Here is a 21,374-nt window from a genome sequence, read left to right as displayed (position 1 = left end):
TATGTTTCAAACCAGTTTGTTTTTCCTTTTTTTTTTTTAAGAGAGCTAATTTCATTTTATTTTATTCTTTAATTTTTCATTTTTTCTTAATTGAAGTATAAAGCCAGTTTGTTCTTGAAGAGCTCTTCAGGACAAAGGCTGGTTTAGACTCAAAGTGAGCCATTTCAAGGGTACTCTGTTTTTGAGTAGATTATTTGTCCAATTGCCTCTGGCAGAAACCTAGCAGTTTTGGAGATAGGTGGATATAGGAAGATTGGCCCCCATTTCCCACACCTGGCATGAATAAGTTCTATCTACAGGTAGATAATACTTTTAAATTCTGATTGGTTAGTTCAGTGTACAATCTATCTGTACACTGAAAATTCTGATGCCTCCTAGGGGCATTTCTGGGCCATTGCAAGTGTTAACAAGTCTTAACTTATCAAGAAACTCCCCTGAATAATTTTGCAAATGGAGATAGCAGGAATGTAATGGGAATGTAAATGGAAATAATAAAGACGAAGAAGAATGTAAATGAATTCTAATTAAGGAGTTGCTCTTTGCGGACAGCACCTCCCTTTTGCCTTTTGCTTTCCCTATTAGATATGATCTGGTAAGGATAGATAGTAATATCATATAGTGTGATGACTTACAGTTAGTTTTAATTTAGGCTATAAAGAATGGTAGGTGAGAGCACTGTGCACAACCTAATGATTCAGGTCAATTTTTAGATTCAAGTTGCTGGCTTATATTCATTTTCCCATGTACAAAATTTTCTCATGTACAAAGCTTTGACTTATATAACTAAATGGCAGTTTTTCTGTGTCATTTTACATGCTGTTTAGCATAAGAAATCAGTAGTTGAAGGAGTATTCAGAAGCATACATACACATACACAAAATTTCCAAATGTTATCAAATCTGTGTACTCCATATTGTGGGCATTAATTCCAAGAATGCTTAAAGATGTGTTTCAGCAGACTTTTATTTTATAGTATTACAGCTGGAACTAACAACTAAAATCAAGTTTTGTGTTTTTCCTTCCAATATACATCATGGCCCTTCTGTAAAATTAGATGATTGATTAAAATAAAAAACAAAACAAAGCAAAAACAAACTCTCCAAACCCACCCATCTGCAAAAGGAAGGCAGAAATTGATCCAGGGTAGAGAAAAGCATTTGGGGCCTTTCAAATAAATTTCAAAACACTCTTGAGTTAAAAAATATTGTTAATAAAATAACTTAATTTAAAAAGCCAAGTAAAAGGTTTTAAAATATTCCCGTGATTTTAAAATGTATTATTAGCTCAACAATGTTTTTTATAAGTGAGTATTTTAGTTTAAATTTTAGGTTCTTTGGTAAATTTTAGGTAAGATTCTCTCCTGTCCTTCAGAGTGATGATTTCCTAGAACAAAGAAAATCTCTTTCTGTGAATCCAGGGATAGGGACTACTTTTATTTATAACAGTGGGTTTAAAAGGTTCAAATGTAGCATATTTTGAGAAACCACATTAACAGAATATCCTTTCTTTGCATATTTCCTTAATTAACAAATAATATTCTTTCTGATGAGTAAAACTGTGATAGACTTTGAAATGTACTACCCTCCCCCTGCCAAAAAAAGACTAAGTGTCAGGTTAGTATACTTTTCTGGGTTATCTCTGCCTTTTATTATCAGTGAACTATTTTACAACTCTGTAAGTTGTAGAAAATTAATAATAATGCAAATAATTCTTGCCCATAGAAATGCAAATCAGTTGTATATGGCAGTGCCTGTTTTGCATCTCTGTGAATATATTTCTTTATTTGTCTATGTATGTATGGTTCTTCAAATTTTTCTTGGAAGGAATGTCTTCTTACTGGTCCCTCATTAATTACTGAGTTTAGTAAAATTGTTGACACAAGTTTATTTTGTATCTGTTTACGAGTCATGACTTTACTCTTTAAAAATGTATCCTTTCTGCCATTTCTTATCCTCCATGTTACTGAAGTTCTTCTATCTAGACTACTTGAGGATATACTTCTAAAAGTGGAATTTCAACATGCTTTAAATTAAATGGGTTTTGAATGTCTTAAATCTTTACAAGATTAATTATACTAGCTTCCTTTTTTCAGTATCATCAGGCATGTTATCTTTCCTATGGGGACTGTAATAAATATTTTTGCTGTAAAGGCACAAATAGCATTAAACTAAAAATTGTGATGCCCAGGGGGCTTATGAAGATTACATTTAAATAAGATCATACTATACTAGCTTACGTAATTTTTTTTCTTATCAGTACTTCATTACATAGAACTGTTTTTAATTTGCTTTTTGTTTCCAGTGGATTTTAAGAATTATTTCTGACTACTGGGCTTTTAAAAATGATGTCTCTCCAACAGATATATTTATTTGGATATATCCTACAAGTGAATAGAGTTAGGTTACATGTGTAATCTGGTTTCAGATTTGCACATGTACAATGGCAATAAAGTAAGGTACTCTGACTTTACGACATTTATTTCAGTGTATCTAAGGCTTCCTTGCTTCATAATATCAAATTAGCTCCTTTTCTCCTCAATAACAGCTACAGTTTCTTCAAGATTTAGAGCAAGAGAATATGGAAAAATATTAAATTCTTGCTTCAGTTCTTGTTCATAGACAGACTTTGACTTTCCTTATAATACTGTACAAGAAACTAACTTAGTATACAGCTAAGGCATTTGAAATTTCTTCCAAGACAAACTGCTACCTGGTTGCTGTGTTGAGTTACTGGGACAGTTGCTACATAGCCACTGGACCCCCTCCATCTCTGCTCTTCGTTTGATTTCACTTAATCTTGTTTTCATAATTTCTCTTTGCATGTGTCTTTTTATATTTAAACTTTTCCAAGGTCACAACACAAATCAGTGGCAAAACAGGGAACAGAATTCCCAAGAGTCTGAAAATATTACAAGCTCTGTCTTAGAACAGTGATGTCATCAGGAAGATTTTTTTCCTTCCCACGAACATCTAAAATAACTTCTTATGATAAAATCTCTTGAGGGAGAAATGAATCATATCAATTTCAACTTTTTAGTACCTATTTAACTTGAATAATTTGAGGAAGAAATAGCCAAAGTGAATTAACAATAAATAACTTCTCAAAAAATATGTAACTTCTCATGTTAAAACTATTAACACAACAACCATCAGCCAAGAACCTGAGAAACTAAGTGAAGGTGAAAGCTAGGAGAACTCATTTTGTAAGCAACTTATCTGTCAAGCAGCATTTGATAAGAGAATGAAGGAAGGTCTAGTGGGGTTTTGTTCAACGTCTTTTAGGATTTAGATGGGTTTTTATAATTAGTTGGGACCAGGTAAATTCTATTAGAAATGCTCTGGGGGATTATTAAGTACTTTTCACCCCGTTGACATTCACTTGCTCAGTGTGTTCACATAGCTTCTGGTTATTTTAAAGGAAAATTCCTTGTCATGGACTATTTTGCATTCTCTTACAAAGTTTTTTTTTTTCTTTTTTTTAATTCATTCTAGTTCACATTTCCCACTGTTTTCCTTTTTTCTTGACAGCTCTGTTTAACTGTCACTCAGTATTCTATACAGTGCAGAGGGTGTTACAAAAGTTGACTTGTTTAAGATAAATGAGCCCCTGATTGTAGTACAAGAAGCCAGTTGCTAGGGCATGTTTTCTTCCACAGTCTTTTGTTGTTGAATTAATTCATTCAGATGCTTCTTTTCACATTGGAAAATTGTTTCTGGGTAAATCTTATAAAACATAGTTTTCACTATTGAGTATGTTCACATGAAAGATCAAGGTGGAAATACTGATTTATTAAAAAACTTATGCTTGTTTGGCAACTTTTCAAAATGCAGAGTCATTACCAAATCCGTGATCACGTGTGTATGTCCAGAAACAGCTGCCACAGCTATTGAAAGGATTGGTTTGATTTTCTTCAATACACATCCATCCAAAGCTATTGCTTTTTAAAACAGTCAGTTTAATGAATGGGATTTGAAAAAGAATATATTCGTTTTGTAAAATTCCTTTATAACCAGCCATGGGTTGGTTTGTTTGTTTTTTAGCTACTGATCTTTTTCTTATTGAGATTGTATTCATATAGCATAAAATTCATCATTTTAACAATTTTAAAGCATACAATTCAGTGCTTTTTTAGTATATTCAAAAAATTATGCAGTCATTGCCATCATCTAATTCCAGAGAGTTTCCATTTGCCCATTAAGCAATCACTCCCCATTCCTCCTTGAGCTTCAACTCCTGGCAACCACTAACCTGCTTTATCTTCATAGATTTGCCTTTTCTGGACATTTCATATAAAAGGAATAATACAATATGTGGCCTTTTGTGTCTGGTTTCTCTCACTTAGCATAATGTTTTCAAGGTTCATTAATGTAGCAAGTGACAGTTCTGCATTCCTTTTTATGATTAGATAATACACCATTGTATGGATTTCCCACATTTTGTTTACTCATTCATCAGTTGATGGACACTGGGTTGTTTCCACTTTTTGGCTACTATAAGTAATGCTGCTATAAACATTCATGTACAATGTTTTGTGTAGATAAATGTTTTCAGTTCGCTTGGGGAGATACTGAGGAGTAGAATTGCTGGGTCATATGATAACTGTATGTTAAACTTTTTGAGGAACTGCCAGACAACAGCAATACCGTTTTACATTCCCACCAGCAATGTATGAGGGTTCTAATTTCTCCACCTCCTTGTCAACACTTGTTATTATCTGTCTTTTTGGTTATAGTCATCCTAGTGGATGTGAAGCAGTATCTCACTGTGGCTTTGGTTTGCATTTCTCTAATGACTGAGGATGGCAAACATCTTTTCATGTGCTTATTGGCCATTTGCATATCTTCTTTGGAAAAATATTTATTTAAGCCTTTGCCTATTTTTAAACTGTGTTCTTTTCTTAGCATTATTTGGATAAATGTGACATTAAGAGAATAAATTTTGGAATTACATACATGGGGTTTCCAATCCCTGGTCTCAATAATCTTGGGTAAGTAAGTTCCTTAATAACAAGACATAGTTTCCTACCTATAAAGACAATAGTACTGGCTCCATGTATTTGAGGAGTAAAAGAGAAAATGTATCTAATGTGTGATACAATCAATCAAGAACAATAATTATTGTTGAGTTTTTAACATTATTATTTGAAATGAATCTTTTATTCTTTAAATGCCATCGATCAATTCATTCATATACTGACCCAGGATTTTTTGAACCCATTATACATTAGATATTGTGACTATTCCAGCATTTGCCATTAAAGAACCAGATAGTTTAGTAGATAGGGAAAGCTGAATATGTAAGCAAATAATTACAATACAGTGAGGTAAATATTTTAATCATGAGACGTACAGGGGACTCTTGGAGTTCTGAGGAATGGTTGGGGGTTTATGTCAAGCCCACTAATCACTTGTTTGATGAAATAGGCTGTAATTCTTTGCTTTGCATTTTAGTAAAGTTAGGTGGCAAAGTGTAATCCCACATAGTTAAATTCCCTTTTTATTACCTATGAGAATTGAATTAAATAACAAATGAGAATTAGAAGATAAATGTGCTACAACTATGATCTTTAGCCTCTATTCAGCATATGGAAACACTAGGATCCCATGTTCCCTTTCATTATAAGGGCTACCAGGGCCTTATCTGGAAAACAATGAAACCACTGCCCTTCAGTAATTCTGAGAGTTGACTGAGCCAGCTAAATATGCCTGGTACTGGTGCCCTTAGAGATGCATAAATAAAAGGCAAAGGACACTTAACCAGTGTTTAATTTGACAAATTTCATAATTGTTTGTATTATATATAAAATATTTAATGGTGGAAAAAAGTAATTATTTTTCCATTTCCATATACAACATATTGTGGTTTATTATGAGTTAACAAATAATATAGCCCTTCTATATTCTGCACATGTACTATTTTATTCCATTAAATATTTACATTGCTAAGATATCATATGACTATAGTTCCAATTATAGTATTAAGGTTTTGAGTGCCAAGACTGAGATCTTGTTTTCTTCACTATTTGAAATGGCTGTGAATTTTCTCTGTCTTGTGGAATAATTATGATATATAGATGTGTGTGCGTGCGTGCGTGTGTGTGTGTGTGTGTGTGTGTGTGTGTGTATTTTAACCTTATGAGTCTGGTCTAGGAACTAAAATTCTCCTCATAAGAGGGAATAGGACTTAAATTACAGCTTATCTTCTACTGAATGCAATTGTTTTAAGACAAATTGAAGTATATTTCCAGCTCTTTCAAAATTGGCAGGACACAAATGAAATACCATTGAGATATGAGACTTGAGGTTGTGAACCAGAAGTCAGATATCTGTAACCTCAGCTTTTCTCTTTCCATGTAGCTTCTCCCTCCACTCACTCCATTTTATTAGCAGTTAAACTGGGAGACTAGGCTTTCCAGACCCACAGGTCTGACTCCAGATTCCCAGCTATCCATAGGATGGATCCCCAAAATCTACTAAACTGAAAAGGAAATATTCACAAGAAAATTTGCAAAGTGAGATATGCCTTGAATATCTGAGGAGTATTTTATAATAAGAAAAATGTCAAATTTAAGTTGTTGCTTCCCAGTTTATAGAACTAGCAGCTTAAACATGTTAAAGAGACTCCTTTTTGTACATTTAGAGTACAAAATTTCTTCCCAATTTTGAGCTAAATTATACATGTGATTCACTTTCTGCAAAGCATATTCATGAAAAGTTGAATGTACAAATATTATACTAGTTGGAGAATCAACCTTACTTAACTACTGGTTTATATTTTACTTTCAGAGATGTCAACTCTCATACCAACATTTTAGCTTTTTCAGGTATTTTTTAGGGTTTTTGGATTTTTTGGTTTTTTTCTTTTCAGGTGTTTTTATCCTTTAATCTCTTTGTGAAGTAGTCAAAGGCCTCTAAACAAATACTTAAATGTTCTGGAGGAACCCTTGAAAGGAACCCCACAGGAAATTCTTTTCCTGGGTGCAAAAATTAGCTTTTAATGCCTCTAGTTCTGAAGTCTTCTGTTTTACTAATTGTCAAATAGAAAGAGTAATCTCAGGCAACTTTTGCCATTAAAAGAGAGTGTGTCTTACTGTCTAGAGAGAAAATAAGGTTAGATTCATTGGAAGTCTTATAGTCAAAACACGAACATTTCCCAGCCATGAACATATTTTACTGGCTTGCCCTTCAACTAGGAAACACAAGGCAGTAAATGAAGTATGAAAAACATTCTGTACAGCTTCTGTGGTATCTGTAGTTACTCATTGTTAAAGGACTACTGGCAAAGCTATACCTTACTAACATAGGGACATTAAAATAAGGTTAGACCTTGAAATGAATTGAGAATAGTCTCACACTAACTGTATCATTGGCAGTTTATATTTTGTTAGTATTAGGAATGCAACATTGTGCCCCCTTCAGTGATAGGATTACCCATTCCTCCAGATCCAATGTGACAAATGAAATGATTGGGACTGCTGCTGCCTTTCATTAGCAGTGAAAATGATTTTGGGCTAGAGTTGGAAGTAAAGAATGGTACATCCAGAAATAAGTCTGCCTAATAAAACCAAAAATACTTATCAAAGATGATTTATACCCCCCAAAAATAGTCACTTCTAAATTATTTTCTTTGTAGATTTTCCAAACTTATTGCTTTTACTCTTTCTTTCTTCCCTTTGGGCGATTTCACTAATTATTGAATAGAAGAGAAGAGAAAATCAATGATAATTTCAGGTTCCACATTAAAATGTAGATGACTTGGATAGATAACCTAATCCTATAAAAACAGTCTTTATAATGAGAGTATTTTTCTTGGTAGCAAAATGGGGTTGGAGGTGAGGTACAGTATTAAGAACTCTGAATGTAATTGCTATCACCGTGACATCAAGCAAGTAAATTAATCTCTCTGTACTTCAATTTCCCTTTTCTGCAGAATAGAAATAAAAATACTTATCTTCCAGGGTTGTAGTAAGGATCAAGTAATAATGCATGGGAAAGGGCTTTACACAGTATACAATGGTGAACCTTTGGTGGGGGGAATAGTCTTTGCTCTCTCACTTCCCTCTTTGCTCAGTTTAGATTCCATGGTCCATGATGATAATTAATTGCTTAAGCCCACCCTCACCTCCCCTGACCCTCCTGTCCTTTCTCCTTTCTTTTTGACTCTGTTCTTGGCATAATATCAACCCTGTATAGAGTAAGTTTTCAACAGCACAACAACAACAAAAAGAGAATGGGCTTCGGTGTCTGACAGTGAATTTAACCTGTGCTCTACCCTTTATTAACTTTTGAGAAGTCAGTTAGCATTCCCAAGCCTCAGTTCCTGGTCTAAGAAAGAAAGTGATGATGCGACATCATCCAATTGTTGAGAAAATTGAATTCAATAACATTTGTAGCATGACGCACAAGACCTTTTCCACCATAAGCATCTAATAAGTGGAACTATTATTAGTAGTATTTATAATCCACAATAATTATTTTTTTCTATGCTGAGAAGACCTGACATTAATTTGCAGGTGTTCTTTTCCAAACATACATCTATGTTTGCTATATACAAATATTTTAAAATTCTGACTTAATAGTCTCATTTATTGTTTTTAACTTTAAAACCTTTGTTTTGAACCCCCTGTTCTTTTCCTTAATACCTTGAAGAGCCAAGAACTTTCTAATTATTACATTTGGCTTATTCACAGTACAATAAAGAATTTTTAAAAAGAAGATGAAAACTATGGTCTTAAACCTGTCCTGAATTTATAAAACATGGCGTATAAAATGTGCAAATATAAATACGTCGATAAAGGTATTCAAATTCAGCTGAGAAAAACTTTTGTAATGAAACTATATGAGTAATTCTAAAACCTGCCTTACACAACTAGGTAGCTAAGGAACATTTTCCTCAAACCTCACTAAATGGTTCCACAGGTTTCTATGTTTACTTTTAGATTTAGAACACATCAGTCAAAACATTGACACTCTTTTATGTTGAGTTTCTGATTACAAAAGAAAAATCCACCTTAACCTTAGTGTGCCTCAAGGCCTTTAAACAATTCTCCATACTATTCTAAGGCCTTTGTGTTATCCAATGGATTATATTTTAGTAAAACAATGGAACGTTCCATGTTCCTTATTACCATTCATCATCCAATGGCTGTAAAAATCACCATCTGCTGGGAGAAAGAGAACTAAATCAGTCCTCCCCAGCTGCAAAGAGATAAAGCTCAAGATCTCGTCACATAATTTCTGGGCTCCCAGAAGACTGGAGTCAAAGTACAGTTTTCCTTGACACAAAGCCTCTAGCCTTGTAAACATGTCAAACAGCACATACACCCTGATGTATTCTTGTTATTGGGGAAGAAGCATATGTGGGGAAAGTAGTAGTAAAGGCTGAGATAATACAATATAACATCAGCAATGTAAATAGTGGCTACCATATGCCAGGCACTGGCTGTCATATTTTTAATCCTCACAATAACCATTTAATGTTCATATTATTCTCATTTTCTTAGAAAACTGAGGTTCATTGAGACTGAGTAAATGCTGTGGTGAGTCAAATCCAGATCTATTTGACTCCAAGGCTAGGGTGTTAATCACTGTGCTGTTCTGCCTTCCAGTGACATGAACAAATAAGGAAAAACTGAACTGGTGAAGGATTTATCCATTTATGGAATAGATCTGGGAGGAGGGGAAACATGGAAAAGGTGGTACTACTTTAAAAGACACAGGACGAGTGTTTAAAGGTAATGAGGCTGTGGACTTGTACCCTACTTCATGCCTTTTCCTACTCCCCTCTCCCAAAGGAAAAAAAAAGGCCCTAAAAATCTTACATAGCTTAAGAAACAGACTATCGTTTCCATTAACTTCCCTAGTTCTCTATCAAACATTTGAGCCCATAAAACCAGATTTCATTAATTAATTTCTCACCCTCACAGCATTAGCTGCAGGTGATACGGCACAGGCTGTAAAGCAATAGCTCGCAAACCTCAGCAAGCACTGGAATCGCCTGAGGGCTTGTTAAACACAGATTCCCGGGCCCCAGCTCTAAAGTTTCTGATTCAGTAGGTCTGGGGTAGGGCCTGAGAATCTGCTGTTGTAGTAAGTTCCCAGGTAACCCTGATGCTGCTGGTTCAGAGACCACACTTTGAGAATGACTGCTATAAAGAAAAACTATGCCAGAGAGAGTCAGATTTATACGCACATACCTATGACAAGCTGACAAATAAAAGAATAGTTTCTTAAGAGGCTACCTTCCGTTCTGCAGGCACAGCTTTATGAATCTAGTTATCTATAGCTGCATGTGTATAATGAATGGTGTTCACAGGTAAACAAACATGAGAAGAAAATTGATCTTATGGCCATTATCTTGATGGGGTAAAAGATTATGCTTTTAATGTGCAATTTGCTCAGCTAAGCTATCCTAAGGATGAGAATATCCCATTCAGAAGAGGCATCTGTATCCAAATTTAATACCAACTCTTTATAATCAAGAAAAAATGTACATAAAAATAAAATGCACCAGAGTAGGGATGGGAAAAGTCTAAAACCAGAACCATACACATTTCCAGTTGTAAGCCTCTGCTCATCCAATTGCTTACGGCTTTTTTTTTTTTTTTTTTTTTTTTTTAAGAGAACAGAGATAGCAAGAAGTCTCATTAAGCTGGATCTGTGGAAGCCAGCATGGCCGTGGCCACTTATCTGTTTCTTACCCGTTACCTGGCACAAGCTCCATGTTTGACTTGGTCTTGCCTAGTTTTGGTATATGCTGTAGTTACAGCACTAGGGGCTACCACCACTGCTGCAGAAGCTGAAATCAATATGAAATCTGGGGAGCAGGATGTCACAAGACAAGTATTATTTTAACAAGAAATTCAAAAGGAGCCTGAGCTTAATATGGAAATGAGGTTTCCATCCCACAGGAGCTTTTGGATGGAGACTTCTTATTCTAACATCCTTTTGAAATGGAAAAACACTTACTATATAATCCCCTTTACTTGGTTATCCAGATCCTCTTTTTAGGTTGATAGTTTTCTTTCTTTCTTTTTTTTTTTCTGGAGGGGGGCTAGTGTGTCTACAGTAACTTTATTGAAACACAGAAACCAGGCTACAATAAGTTTACATGATTAGAGCAGATGGAGGTTACCTTCACCTTACCTGAGTGAAGTCTGAGCCCAGCTGGCAGCACCAAAACCAAAGCCCAGAGCACTCTCTTTCCTGGTACTGCCCTGCATTGCCTGACTCGTGATATGAAATGAGTGACTGCACAACCATGCTGAAAGAAATGAGGTTCCACTGGGCAGAGGCAACATTTCAACAGGAGACAATCAATTGTTGAAGAGGATGCTAAAATAAAGTACAGTTACCTACTTTCCACTATTCCTTGCCAAGAGTGGTGACGGTATAGGGTGAGCAGTAAATGATGTTCTTCATTCTTCAAGTAACTAAATCCTAATAGGATGGGGTAGATAGTCAATCCAGCAGTATAACAGGATGAAAATCTAAGTTAGTTATAGATCTTTCTAAGGAAAAGAACCACAGTGATAAAGGAAAAGAGAGGAACCTTAAAATGTCTTCAAGTATTAAAAAGGAGAGCCTCCTTTCTTTCTTCTTATATAAGGCAGGAAACAGCATCTTTTATTTCCCTTGCTGCACTGGCAGCAGACTCCCTGGTTTTCATAGAACGTGATTTCTGTAATTTAGTCTGTTGATAAGGCTGGTCAATCATGGGAGGAAGAACAGGCTGACCATTAATATTAGAAATTAGGTCTTCTCACGAAGCCTCTAATATGGGCTACTTCACATGCTGGTTCCACAGAGGAACCCCCAACACCATAAGGTGTGTCAGTTAAAGCTTCTGCAATATTACAATAGAGTGATTGGCAGATTTGGGGGGGGGGAGCCTGATTTTCTTGCACATGTAAACTCTTTCAGAAAATCTGGAAATATAAGGATGGGGAAGAGTTTAGAGCCACAGAGTTCCAGACACCAGCCACGGATCATCGGCCTCTGTCCCATTTCACTCCATGTTCTTTTCTGAGAAACACATTGCCAAGGGTTAAGCACTGTGGTTGAAAGAAATGACTCACTTACCACCTTTCACCCTCCCTCATCCTCCATGTGACTCTCACAACTGCGGAGCTGAAGTCAGGACGATTGTCTCTGTTCACTTTCATCATGGAACTCGCTTGGTGACACCTGGTGGATGTCATGAACAAGGTAGCCCAGTTGACCAAGATGTCACTGAGATATGGCTGACCTTTGTCATGTAGATGGAGAACTCTTTGGTCAGCCACTACACCTGTTCAGGCTTTTGCCCTGTGAAACAAAACATGCCAGTTTTGTCATGGAGAAGCCCTTCTTCTTGAGGTTGGAGACCAGCTGAATCCTTACGCTAATGATACAAGTCAGCCATGCCTTTCACTTCTTGCAACCATTGTTTTTGCAAATCTGGGCTGGTCAGAATGGTCGAGGCAATCAGGGTTCCACTGAGAATACATGAGATCTTCAAATGTGACTACACCCTTTTGGCTTCATCAGCATCTTTGCAGGACCACAGTGAAGGCTTCCACATGCTTACCATGTAAGCCCATATTCTTGCCATAGGATTGCCAGAGGCAAACAGTGCTCTCTTTAATGAAGTGGCACAGAGTCCAGACATCATTGTTTTCATCACCATTGGTAAAGACTTGGTAGGCTGGAAGAAGACTGTATAGAATAACTGTATTTTAATAGTTGTATTTTAAGACTTTTGCCATCAGCAGACTAGGTCAGAGAGGTGCACTGGGGTAGCTCTGCCTTGCTGCTGGTACTGATAATTTCTTGCTTCAGTTCATCTACAATCATCTTGCCTTCCAAGTCCCAGATCTTGATATTGGGGCCTGTGGTGATACAGAGCCAGCAGTGGTTGGGCTGGAACACAGGGCATTGATGTCCCCATCATCTAGCATACAAAAGTGCTTACTTTTGTTGAGGTGCCACAGCATGGCCTCACCATCCTTGCCTCTAGAAACACAGAGGGATCCATCTGGAGAGACAGTCACAGTGTTCAGGTAGCCCAGGTAGATAATATGGTTGGTCTTCAGCTTGTTGTTTGCCAGGTTCTGTACCTTCACCAGCTTGTCCTGGGCACAGGAGACGAAGACAGGATCGCTGCTACTGGGTGAGAAGTGGACGCAAGACACCCACTCCCAGTGCCTCTCACCCTGGACAGTATATTTACATACATCCAGAATATATAATAGAAACTCCTAGAATTTTCTCTTCAGCCTTAGAAAGTGTTGCTAACTCTTTGAAAGTTTACATTCAGAATATTTACTTAAAAAAAAAAAAACCCTGTTGCTTTTTAAATGCATACTCACAAATGTTTTATAAAGGCTTTTGAGAACTCTGGTAACTTGGTTATCAGAGCTGTTCAGGTTGCCTCATAGGTCATTCACACCATAAATATTGCCTATAATGGGCCATGTTATTGGAGCCTCTCGGCTTGTGTCTGTCCTTTTGCTCAGGAATCTATCATGAAATGATCCTATAAGGCTTGATTTGTAAGAGAGAGTTGAGGAAACAGAAGGCCAGCTTCTTGGTCCATTTGGGCTGCTAGAACAAAGTACCATAGACCAGGTGGATTATAAACAACAGAAATTTATTTCTCACAGTTTTGGAGGCTGGAAGTCTGAGATCAGGGTGTGAACATGGTCAGTTTCTGGTGAGAGCATTCTTCCAGGTTGTAAACTGCAGACTTCTCACTGTGTCCTCATATGGCAGAAAGAGTGCTAGCTAGCTTTCTGACCTCTTAAAAGCACTAATCCCAATCATGAGGGCTCTACTCTCATGACCTAATTATTTCCCAAAGGCTCCATCTCCACATAACATCACAATGGAATTAGGGTTTCAACCTATGAATTTGGGCGGGGTGGGAGTGAGGGGAACACAAACATTCAGTCCATTGCAGCCTGCAGGCTCTCCTTTCACTAATTCACTTAAACAGAATGGCAGAAATGTGTTAGTAACTTCCCTCATACAAACTTTCTTGTTTACAGTCTAGTTGGTTGACATGTTTCTAGAATGTCTGGATTATTTTCTATTTGAATAATACCTGAACCCAATTAACTTAGAAATAACAAATTATTCCAATCTTTATTTGAAACAATATTGGTTCAAAAATCCATTAATGAGTAGAAACTAATAGGTGTTTGTTGAATGAATACTGTGCTTTCTTCAACTTGGGAACCCAAGCTTCACTTCTAGAAGCAATAGCATTGTTTCTATTTTTGTTACTTCCTGGCTGCTGTCCTAGTCACTTTAGTTACCCCAACACTGCCCTGCACCACAGCAACCCAGCCCAGCTAACACAGACTGTCCTGCTGGCTACTGGTTCATGGTCCATCATGGCCCTATCCTCTATCAGGACTGGGAGAAAGAAGACAAATGAGGAAGGAAGGAAGTCTACTCTTCAGGTAATGAAGTAAGAATATTCTGAGGCCTTTTAAATTATATTTATGTATTTTTGGTTTGGTTTGATCAGAAATATCAGAGCAAAATATAAAATTAAGGAATTGGCATGCTCTCCTTCTTGCCTAATCCCTATCCATAGATCTGGATGCTTCCCAACAAGGTACTTTCTGTCTGAGCCACTTGGTATCTTTTTTGGAAGAAGGTGAGGTGAGGACAAACAATGACAGCAATTTTCATCATCTCCCTAATCCTATGTTGCTATCACCCAAGGAAACACATACTGAACACCTACTTCTAGTTCAGGTAATGCACTAGGTCCTGAGGATACAAAGATCACATAGTCCCCGTCCTGAAGGTATTTGTGATCTCCTGGGAGATGCAAACAAGTAAAAGTTCAGAGGAAAGCACAGTGAGAAGTGTGAACCTAGAGGAAAGAGAGTTTAACTCTGCCCTAGGGTGGGAGGCCACTCGTCACAGAGAATTATTATTCTTTCTATTGGCTGGCCAGCAAAAGATACCAGGCATTAAGTTGAGATTCTTACTTTTTCTATTTTAAAATCTGCTCAACAATTGTACCCATTTACTGTCAAAGCTGGTTTCTGTGTGATAATGCCACTAATATGATTATGCCAACCTCTCCTACTGCTCACCTTACACTTTATATCTGAAGGTCATGGTACTAAAAATTGGCAAGGATGTTTTCCAAGGAATCTGGTTATCATGCTTGACTATTTATAATTCTAAAATTGAAGATTAAAAAACAAGTCAATAGGTACTTTATAGGATGAGCATGGAGACAGAGGAGTGAATCAGCAGAGGAAGAAACAAGAAGCACTATGTAAGGACAGACCCACTCTAAGGGAACTTAGACTACCAATGTCCAAAGCTGAAGGTAACTTATGGTTTGCTTTTCGTAAGTGAGGACTTGTTTTACATACCACGTGGTACGTTCCAGGGGGCTTGACAGGTCTGAAGCCATCAACAGGTACACACTGATCAGCGTGGCCATTACAGAAGCAGCTGCCCTTGACAATGAAATCATAGATTGCATAGTGCGTAAAATGTTGAGGCTTTGTGTTCAGGTCGTTTCTCTGACAGGGACAAGACTGTCGTTTAAGCAGCTGCACACGGAGATTGGTGATCTTCAGCTGCTCCTGTACTTTGGCACTGTAAGGGTTCTCCACATCATATGGTGGTGACAAAGCTCTGAAAATAACCTGTAAAGAAAAAGAAAATACTATGCATATATAGGACCATGTGCAAACTCTGAACTCTTTGCCCTGTATAGTCCTGGTTTGACTTATACCTTTTGTCATCTACAAGTGATAAGATAACAAGAGGCTTTTAGACTTTGATCACACCTGGGGAAGAGATGCCTGTTATCCCAAGGAACAGATTTTATGTTGCCTGTTTGGATGTAGAAAAATATAAATTGAGTAACCAGCAGAGACCTGACTCTTGGGATGAAGGCAACCATGAAGAGATCTTGGGGGAAGAACATTCTAGGCAGAAAGAATAGCAAATTTAAAGGCCTTGAAGTGGAATCAAGCTTGGCTTAGTCAAGGAAGAACAAGGCCAGTGTGAGTGGAGTCCAGGAGACAAGGGGTCAGTGTTTGGAGAGGAGGACAGAGCCAGGGTATGACGGACCATGAATAGAAAGCCCTTTAAAGGCCAAGATAGCGTTATTCTACTTGTAGTGAGAAGCCACTGGGAGGTAACAGGCAGAGAAATGATATGATCTGATACACAGTTTTTAAAAAGGTAAGTCTCTCTCACTTCTGTAAAGATAATGGGGTTATAAAGAGTAAAGAATAGAAGCAGGAAGACCAGTTAGGAAGCAACTGCAAAATCAAGATCTAGGCACTTATATTTCTAAATAAATGTGACCCTTTCAAAGACTCATTAGTTATTAATTGGGACCACTTTTGTTACGAAAATTTTTGGTTCTCCTTTTCTGTATCTGCCTTGCAAGCTTGTGGCATATACTGGGGATATCTTTACTAGTAGTAACTATACAATCCTTTGAGGATGGATTCAACTTCTGAAATAGTCAAAAGTCACAAGTCCAAATGCAGTGAGTGAAGTGCCTTAACTAAGTAACTCAAGTTAGTTGATAGCACTTTTGGTTAAATGCAAGGTATAATAAAGTAATGAGACTTTTTATTGTGCAGGTTATAGACAGACTCTATAGGCAATTTAAGGCTTTAGTTCTGAGGAGGAAACCAGAGGCAGGAATGCTCAGAAGGGACAGACTTGGGGGGTAGGATATAGCTCAAGTGATAGAGTGCATGCCTAGCATGCACAAGGTCCTGGGTTCAATCCCCAGTACCTCCTCTAAAAATAAATAAATAAATGAACCTAATTACCCCCACCCCCCAAAAAAAGAAGGGACAGATTTTGGGCACATGTTTACACATTATATGGGACTAATAAAAAGGCCCCTCGGTTGGGGTGGTGCAAAATTCTCTAGTAGATCTGTTACTATGGAAGAGTAGAGATTGGTGGAAAAGGAAATCTCCAATGACTATAAATATATTATAACATTAAACAGTATTGTAAGGAGGCCAACACTAAGTTATACCTCATTACGCAGTTTAAAAAAAAGACAAAAGCTCAATCTCATTGATTTATGCAATAAGAAACACAAAGCCCCTCTGAAAAGTTCTTAAGCATCTATTGGCTTTTTAAAAAATATGTTAAAAACCTATTTACAAAAAACCAGAAATATTTTGGTAACCGCATACCATCATCCCTTGGCATCCAGGGAACTGGTTCCAGAACCCTCATGAATACCAAAATTCGTGAATGCTCAAGTCCCTCAGTTGGCCCTCTGTATATGTTAATATGGAACCCACAGACATGGAGGGCCGATTGTAGTATGAAAGTGAAGTAATTATTACAAAATAGCCTATGTATAAACTGCCGTTTAGAGAGAATGTATCTAAAAGTAACTTTCCAGAAAAAAATTCTTTAAGGAATACTTTGGATAGAAAAATTTCATTTTACAAATAGATTTTGCATCAAAAGTGTGAAAAGACAGGAATCTACTGTGTCAGATCAAATCTTCAGGTCTACTCGTATAGAACTGTCCTCAATGAAATATAACTTTGGGGGAGAGTGATAGTTCGACAGACTCTAGGCCTCCTAAAGCCAATTCTCCGTCTAGCAGCCAGAGTGATTCTCTATAAACAGAAGTTGGCTTATGTCACTCCCTTGCTTAAATTCACCCCCACCCAAAGACCTCCCATTTCTCTCAGAATAAAATACAGAGTTCTTATAATGGCCCTGCTTTGGTTTTTTTCTTAGTGCTTATTACCACCTGCACATTATAGTTGTAGTTGTTTAATGTTTTATGTCTTCCCAGCCTTGAGGGGAGTCACTGATATATCCCAGGACAGTGCCTGGCACAGAATAGGTATTCAATAAATTTTTGGTAAATGAATTGATTAATTATAACATTGTTCTTGGCATTCAAATAATAAGTAAGAATTTCAAATAACTTCCTTTTACAGGATCCTAAGTAGATTAACATAATGAATTTATATCATAGCACCAAAAGGGGACAGGTAAGAACTTGTATTAAAGCAATAGTTTTAAAGACTGAATTATTAACCGGTATCTTCCTATCTAGCTACTTTGAACTTGCAAAACTCAGAAAAAGTTGTATCTTAAACAATATTCTGCCTCATTTATTCACATGTAAAGTGGTGGAAAGTATCATAGAATAAAATTTTCCAACAAATAATATGTCACCTATTGGAAAGTCAATATAGAAGTAATGTATCTTTATTTTAACAACAGCCTAAATCAGAACATGTTTTTATATTTTGAATTAGTAAAAATTAAAAAAAAAAAACCATTGAATCCATTGTGAGCTTACGTGGGTTTATTTTCCAAATGACTCACAAACACTGTCATTATGTTAGACATCTATGAAGACCTATTGCTCTAAATAAGGTCAGTGATGTAGTTACCTCACATTTATCAACCACAGTAGTGTAAGGACATGGAAAAGGGTAACCAGGGCTAACTAAATAAGTATTCCACTGGAAAGTCTATGGCATGCTACACTGTCACCCACCCTTCCTTTTCCTGAACATTGGTGGCAACTGGTCACTTTCTCTGTTCCTGGCACATAATTACCCTTGACATTTATCCTAGTCCCCTCTCACTCCCTCCCCGTGAGAATTGTTCAGCACATGCAAGGCTAGAGGAAGATCTGTCAAGGTTTGTAGGAACTTAGAAACTCTTTTGCTTCCTGAACCCAGACTGTGGAAGCTGAATGGCAGCTCTGTGCTTGGTGTGCATGACACCACAGTTGGCACGCTGATATCAGCAGGGAAGGGACATCATGATCCCTGAGGCTGCATGCTGGAAGTGAGACAGCAGAGTGCCACAGACACAAAAGTGAACGGGAATTTAAACCATGAAATCTTTTTTCCACAAAGGAGACGCCTTAATCTGATACCCTGGGAAATGGATCTGTCCTGCATCAGGAAACAAAGAGTGTGCCAATCCAGATGCTTCAAGCTTCTGGCAGGTCGCCTTTTGGGTTCCACCCAGTTTTTCTTCAAACATCCCCAGTAGAAGCCTGTATGGCACTACTAAAATGAAGGAAGAAAAAGTAGAGAAACCCTCCATATAGTATCAGCCTCTTTTGTTTTTGTCCCCATCAGGGACAGGATGTACCTATGGGCCCATCACTCTTCCTCTGTCTGTGATTGCTTCTGAAGACACACTCCTAACAAGACGTAGTTAAAAAGCCAGTGAGGGACTAGGACCAAGCCCACTTCAATGTTTCCAGCTTGTTAGTGCTATTGGCAAGGAATTCATGACCTTATTTTTTAAATTAAGAAATTTGATTATGTTTAGTGATTACTACTATGCTCATTACAGAAAAATCTGTCACTGGAAATGTAGAAGACATTAAGAAACTGCAATTTGATCCACCTCAAAGACAACCAGGGATACCAGCTTGATATTTTTCCATCTAAACTTCTATATATATACACATGTAGAATATAATGTAAACAGCTTTGTTTCAACTTACAGTACCTTGTGAATATTTTTCCAAACCATAAAAAAAACCTCTACATCAGTGGTTCTCAAAATGTGGCCCCCACACCAACATCACCAGTATCAACCTGGAAACTTGTTAGAAATGCAAATTCTTGGACCCTACATCAGATTGACAGAATCAAAAACTCTAGAAGTGGGGCCCAGCAATCTGTGTTTCAACAAGCCTTCCAGGCAATTCTGATGCACAATAAAGTTTGAGAAACATTGGTACATATTTAAAAACCTGGTTAGAAGTCTATTGTGTGGATATGACAATTTATTTAGCCAGACTGCTATTGTTAGGCATCTGGGTTGTTTCCAACTTTTCAGTGTAACCAATTATAATGTACATTCTTGTAGCTAAAATATGGAAGTTTATAATAATACCTTGACATATTTCCAAATGTGAAAATCAAGGGTTAAAGGAAATGAATACTTTTAAAACCTATCTGAGCTTCTTAAATGAGTCATAGGCCCTTTCCTACCTAATCTTTGGAATCTTCACATTTCTCTGGTCTTGCCTCACTTCTCTAAGCCTGGAATCCCTCAAACTTTGCCTAAGGGTCCAGATTCTTGGCTTATGTTCTGCCATTTCTTATGCCTTAGCATAACAAAGACATCTTTTCAAAGTTCTGAACAGGTTAGAATCACCTATATGTTCTTTCTTTTCTAGAATACTTACAAAAAAACTCTCAATAATATAGTGTTAGTAAAATAGCATTCTATATTGTTATTTAAGCTAAGTGTTATTTAAGTTCTGAGATGAAAATTTCAACAGAATACTAGCACAGTGTGAACAGAGTAAGAAGTAAATATTAGATACATAATAGTCAAGGAATTCTCTCAGTATTGAACTCATAGCTTACATATTGCTTCATACCTAAAATTTTGTTGCCTGTGTTGAATCATAATAATTCAAAAAACTTAGTTATCATATTAAAAAAACTTTTTAGCTGCTAGCTTGAGGAGTATTTCAGGTCCAAGTTGATTACCCATCTCATGGGTTCCCCTGGCGCTTGTTCTTTCCATGACAGCATTTTTACACTAGTACATTGTTATTGCCTATTTACTTGTCTGTATCTCACATTAGACTCTGCTCAGTGGGCAAGGACCTTGTTTGTCTGGTTAACAGCTGTGTCCCGCAGCATGTCCCACAGTCTTTGGCATGTTGTAGCATTTCATAATTATGTTGAATGAATAAATGAATGAACTATTTCTCCAAATAGCATTTTCAAAAAGGAGAAGCCAAGTAGGGGATAGAGTTTAGAAAAGTAAAGAAATGCAAGATAGTCTTACCACAAGTTCTGAACTCTTATGAGAGTATGTGACACACATGCATTTATATACTTATGTAAAAATACGTAATTCACTTTAAATGGCTTTATGGATTCCTTCTCTCCAGTAGCACACAAGATCTTTCATGTTTTCCAGAAAAAATCAGACAGGCATGAGCAAGCAAGCACTCAAACACATACAGATACTTGATATTTCCCATGGTTTATGGTCTAGTTTTCTTATTTACTAAAAATAGAAGCTTCAGTATTCTAACTGTGATTGTCATTTAATGGTTTTTGAAATCCTAGACATGCTCATGTTCTCAAAAAAAGCAGCTTTTGGTTTCAATGATTTTCTCTGTTTTTCTATGTCATTTTTGCTTTTGTCTTTCTTACTTTCTTCTGCTTCCTTTGGGTTTAAATTTTTTTTCTTTTATTAGCTTCTTAAAATAAAACTGTACATCACTGATTTGAAATCTTTTTTTTTCCTCCTAAGTACTTCTTTAGTTGTGGCTCATAAATTTTGATATGTTTTCATTTTTAGTTGAGCTCAAATGCTTTCTGATTTTCCTTTTGACTTCTTCTTGACCCATGGGTTATT

At 36.8% G+C, this 21,374-nt stretch overlaps 1 protein-coding gene, 1 long non-coding RNA gene and 1 pseudogene across 3 annotated transcripts in view; 1 reads left to right on the top strand and 2 right to left on the bottom strand.

Moving 5' to 3' along the window:
* The window catches only part of NTN4 (netrin 4), a 104,192-nt gene that overhangs the window by 51,135 nt on the left and 31,683 nt on the right, over nt 1-21,374 (bottom strand). For both annotated transcript variants that reach the window (XM_045522431.2, XM_010962751.3), the window contains exon 3: nt 15,380-15,658. In XM_045522431.2, coding sequence (XP_045378387.2) covers nt 15,380-15,658 — 279 coding nt within the window. The remainder of the gene's footprint in view (nt 1-15,379; nt 15,659-21,374) is intronic.
* Nucleotides 1-21,374, top strand: part of LOC105075012 (uncharacterized) — a 165,447-nt gene that overhangs the window by 115,845 nt on the left and 28,228 nt on the right. The window lies entirely within an intron of this gene.
* Nucleotides 9,928-14,373, bottom strand: LOC141579484 (small ribosomal subunit protein RACK1-like; annotated as a pseudogene).

This window comes from Camelus bactrianus, chromosome 12 (assembly GCF_048773025.1).
Source record: "Camelus bactrianus isolate YW-2024 breed Bactrian camel chromosome 12, ASM4877302v1, whole genome shotgun sequence".
Taxonomy (NCBI): domain Eukaryota; kingdom Metazoa; phylum Chordata; class Mammalia; order Artiodactyla; family Camelidae; genus Camelus; species Camelus bactrianus.
Note: the sequence above shows the minus strand (reverse complement) of the source record. Positions and strands in the feature narration are given on the sequence as shown.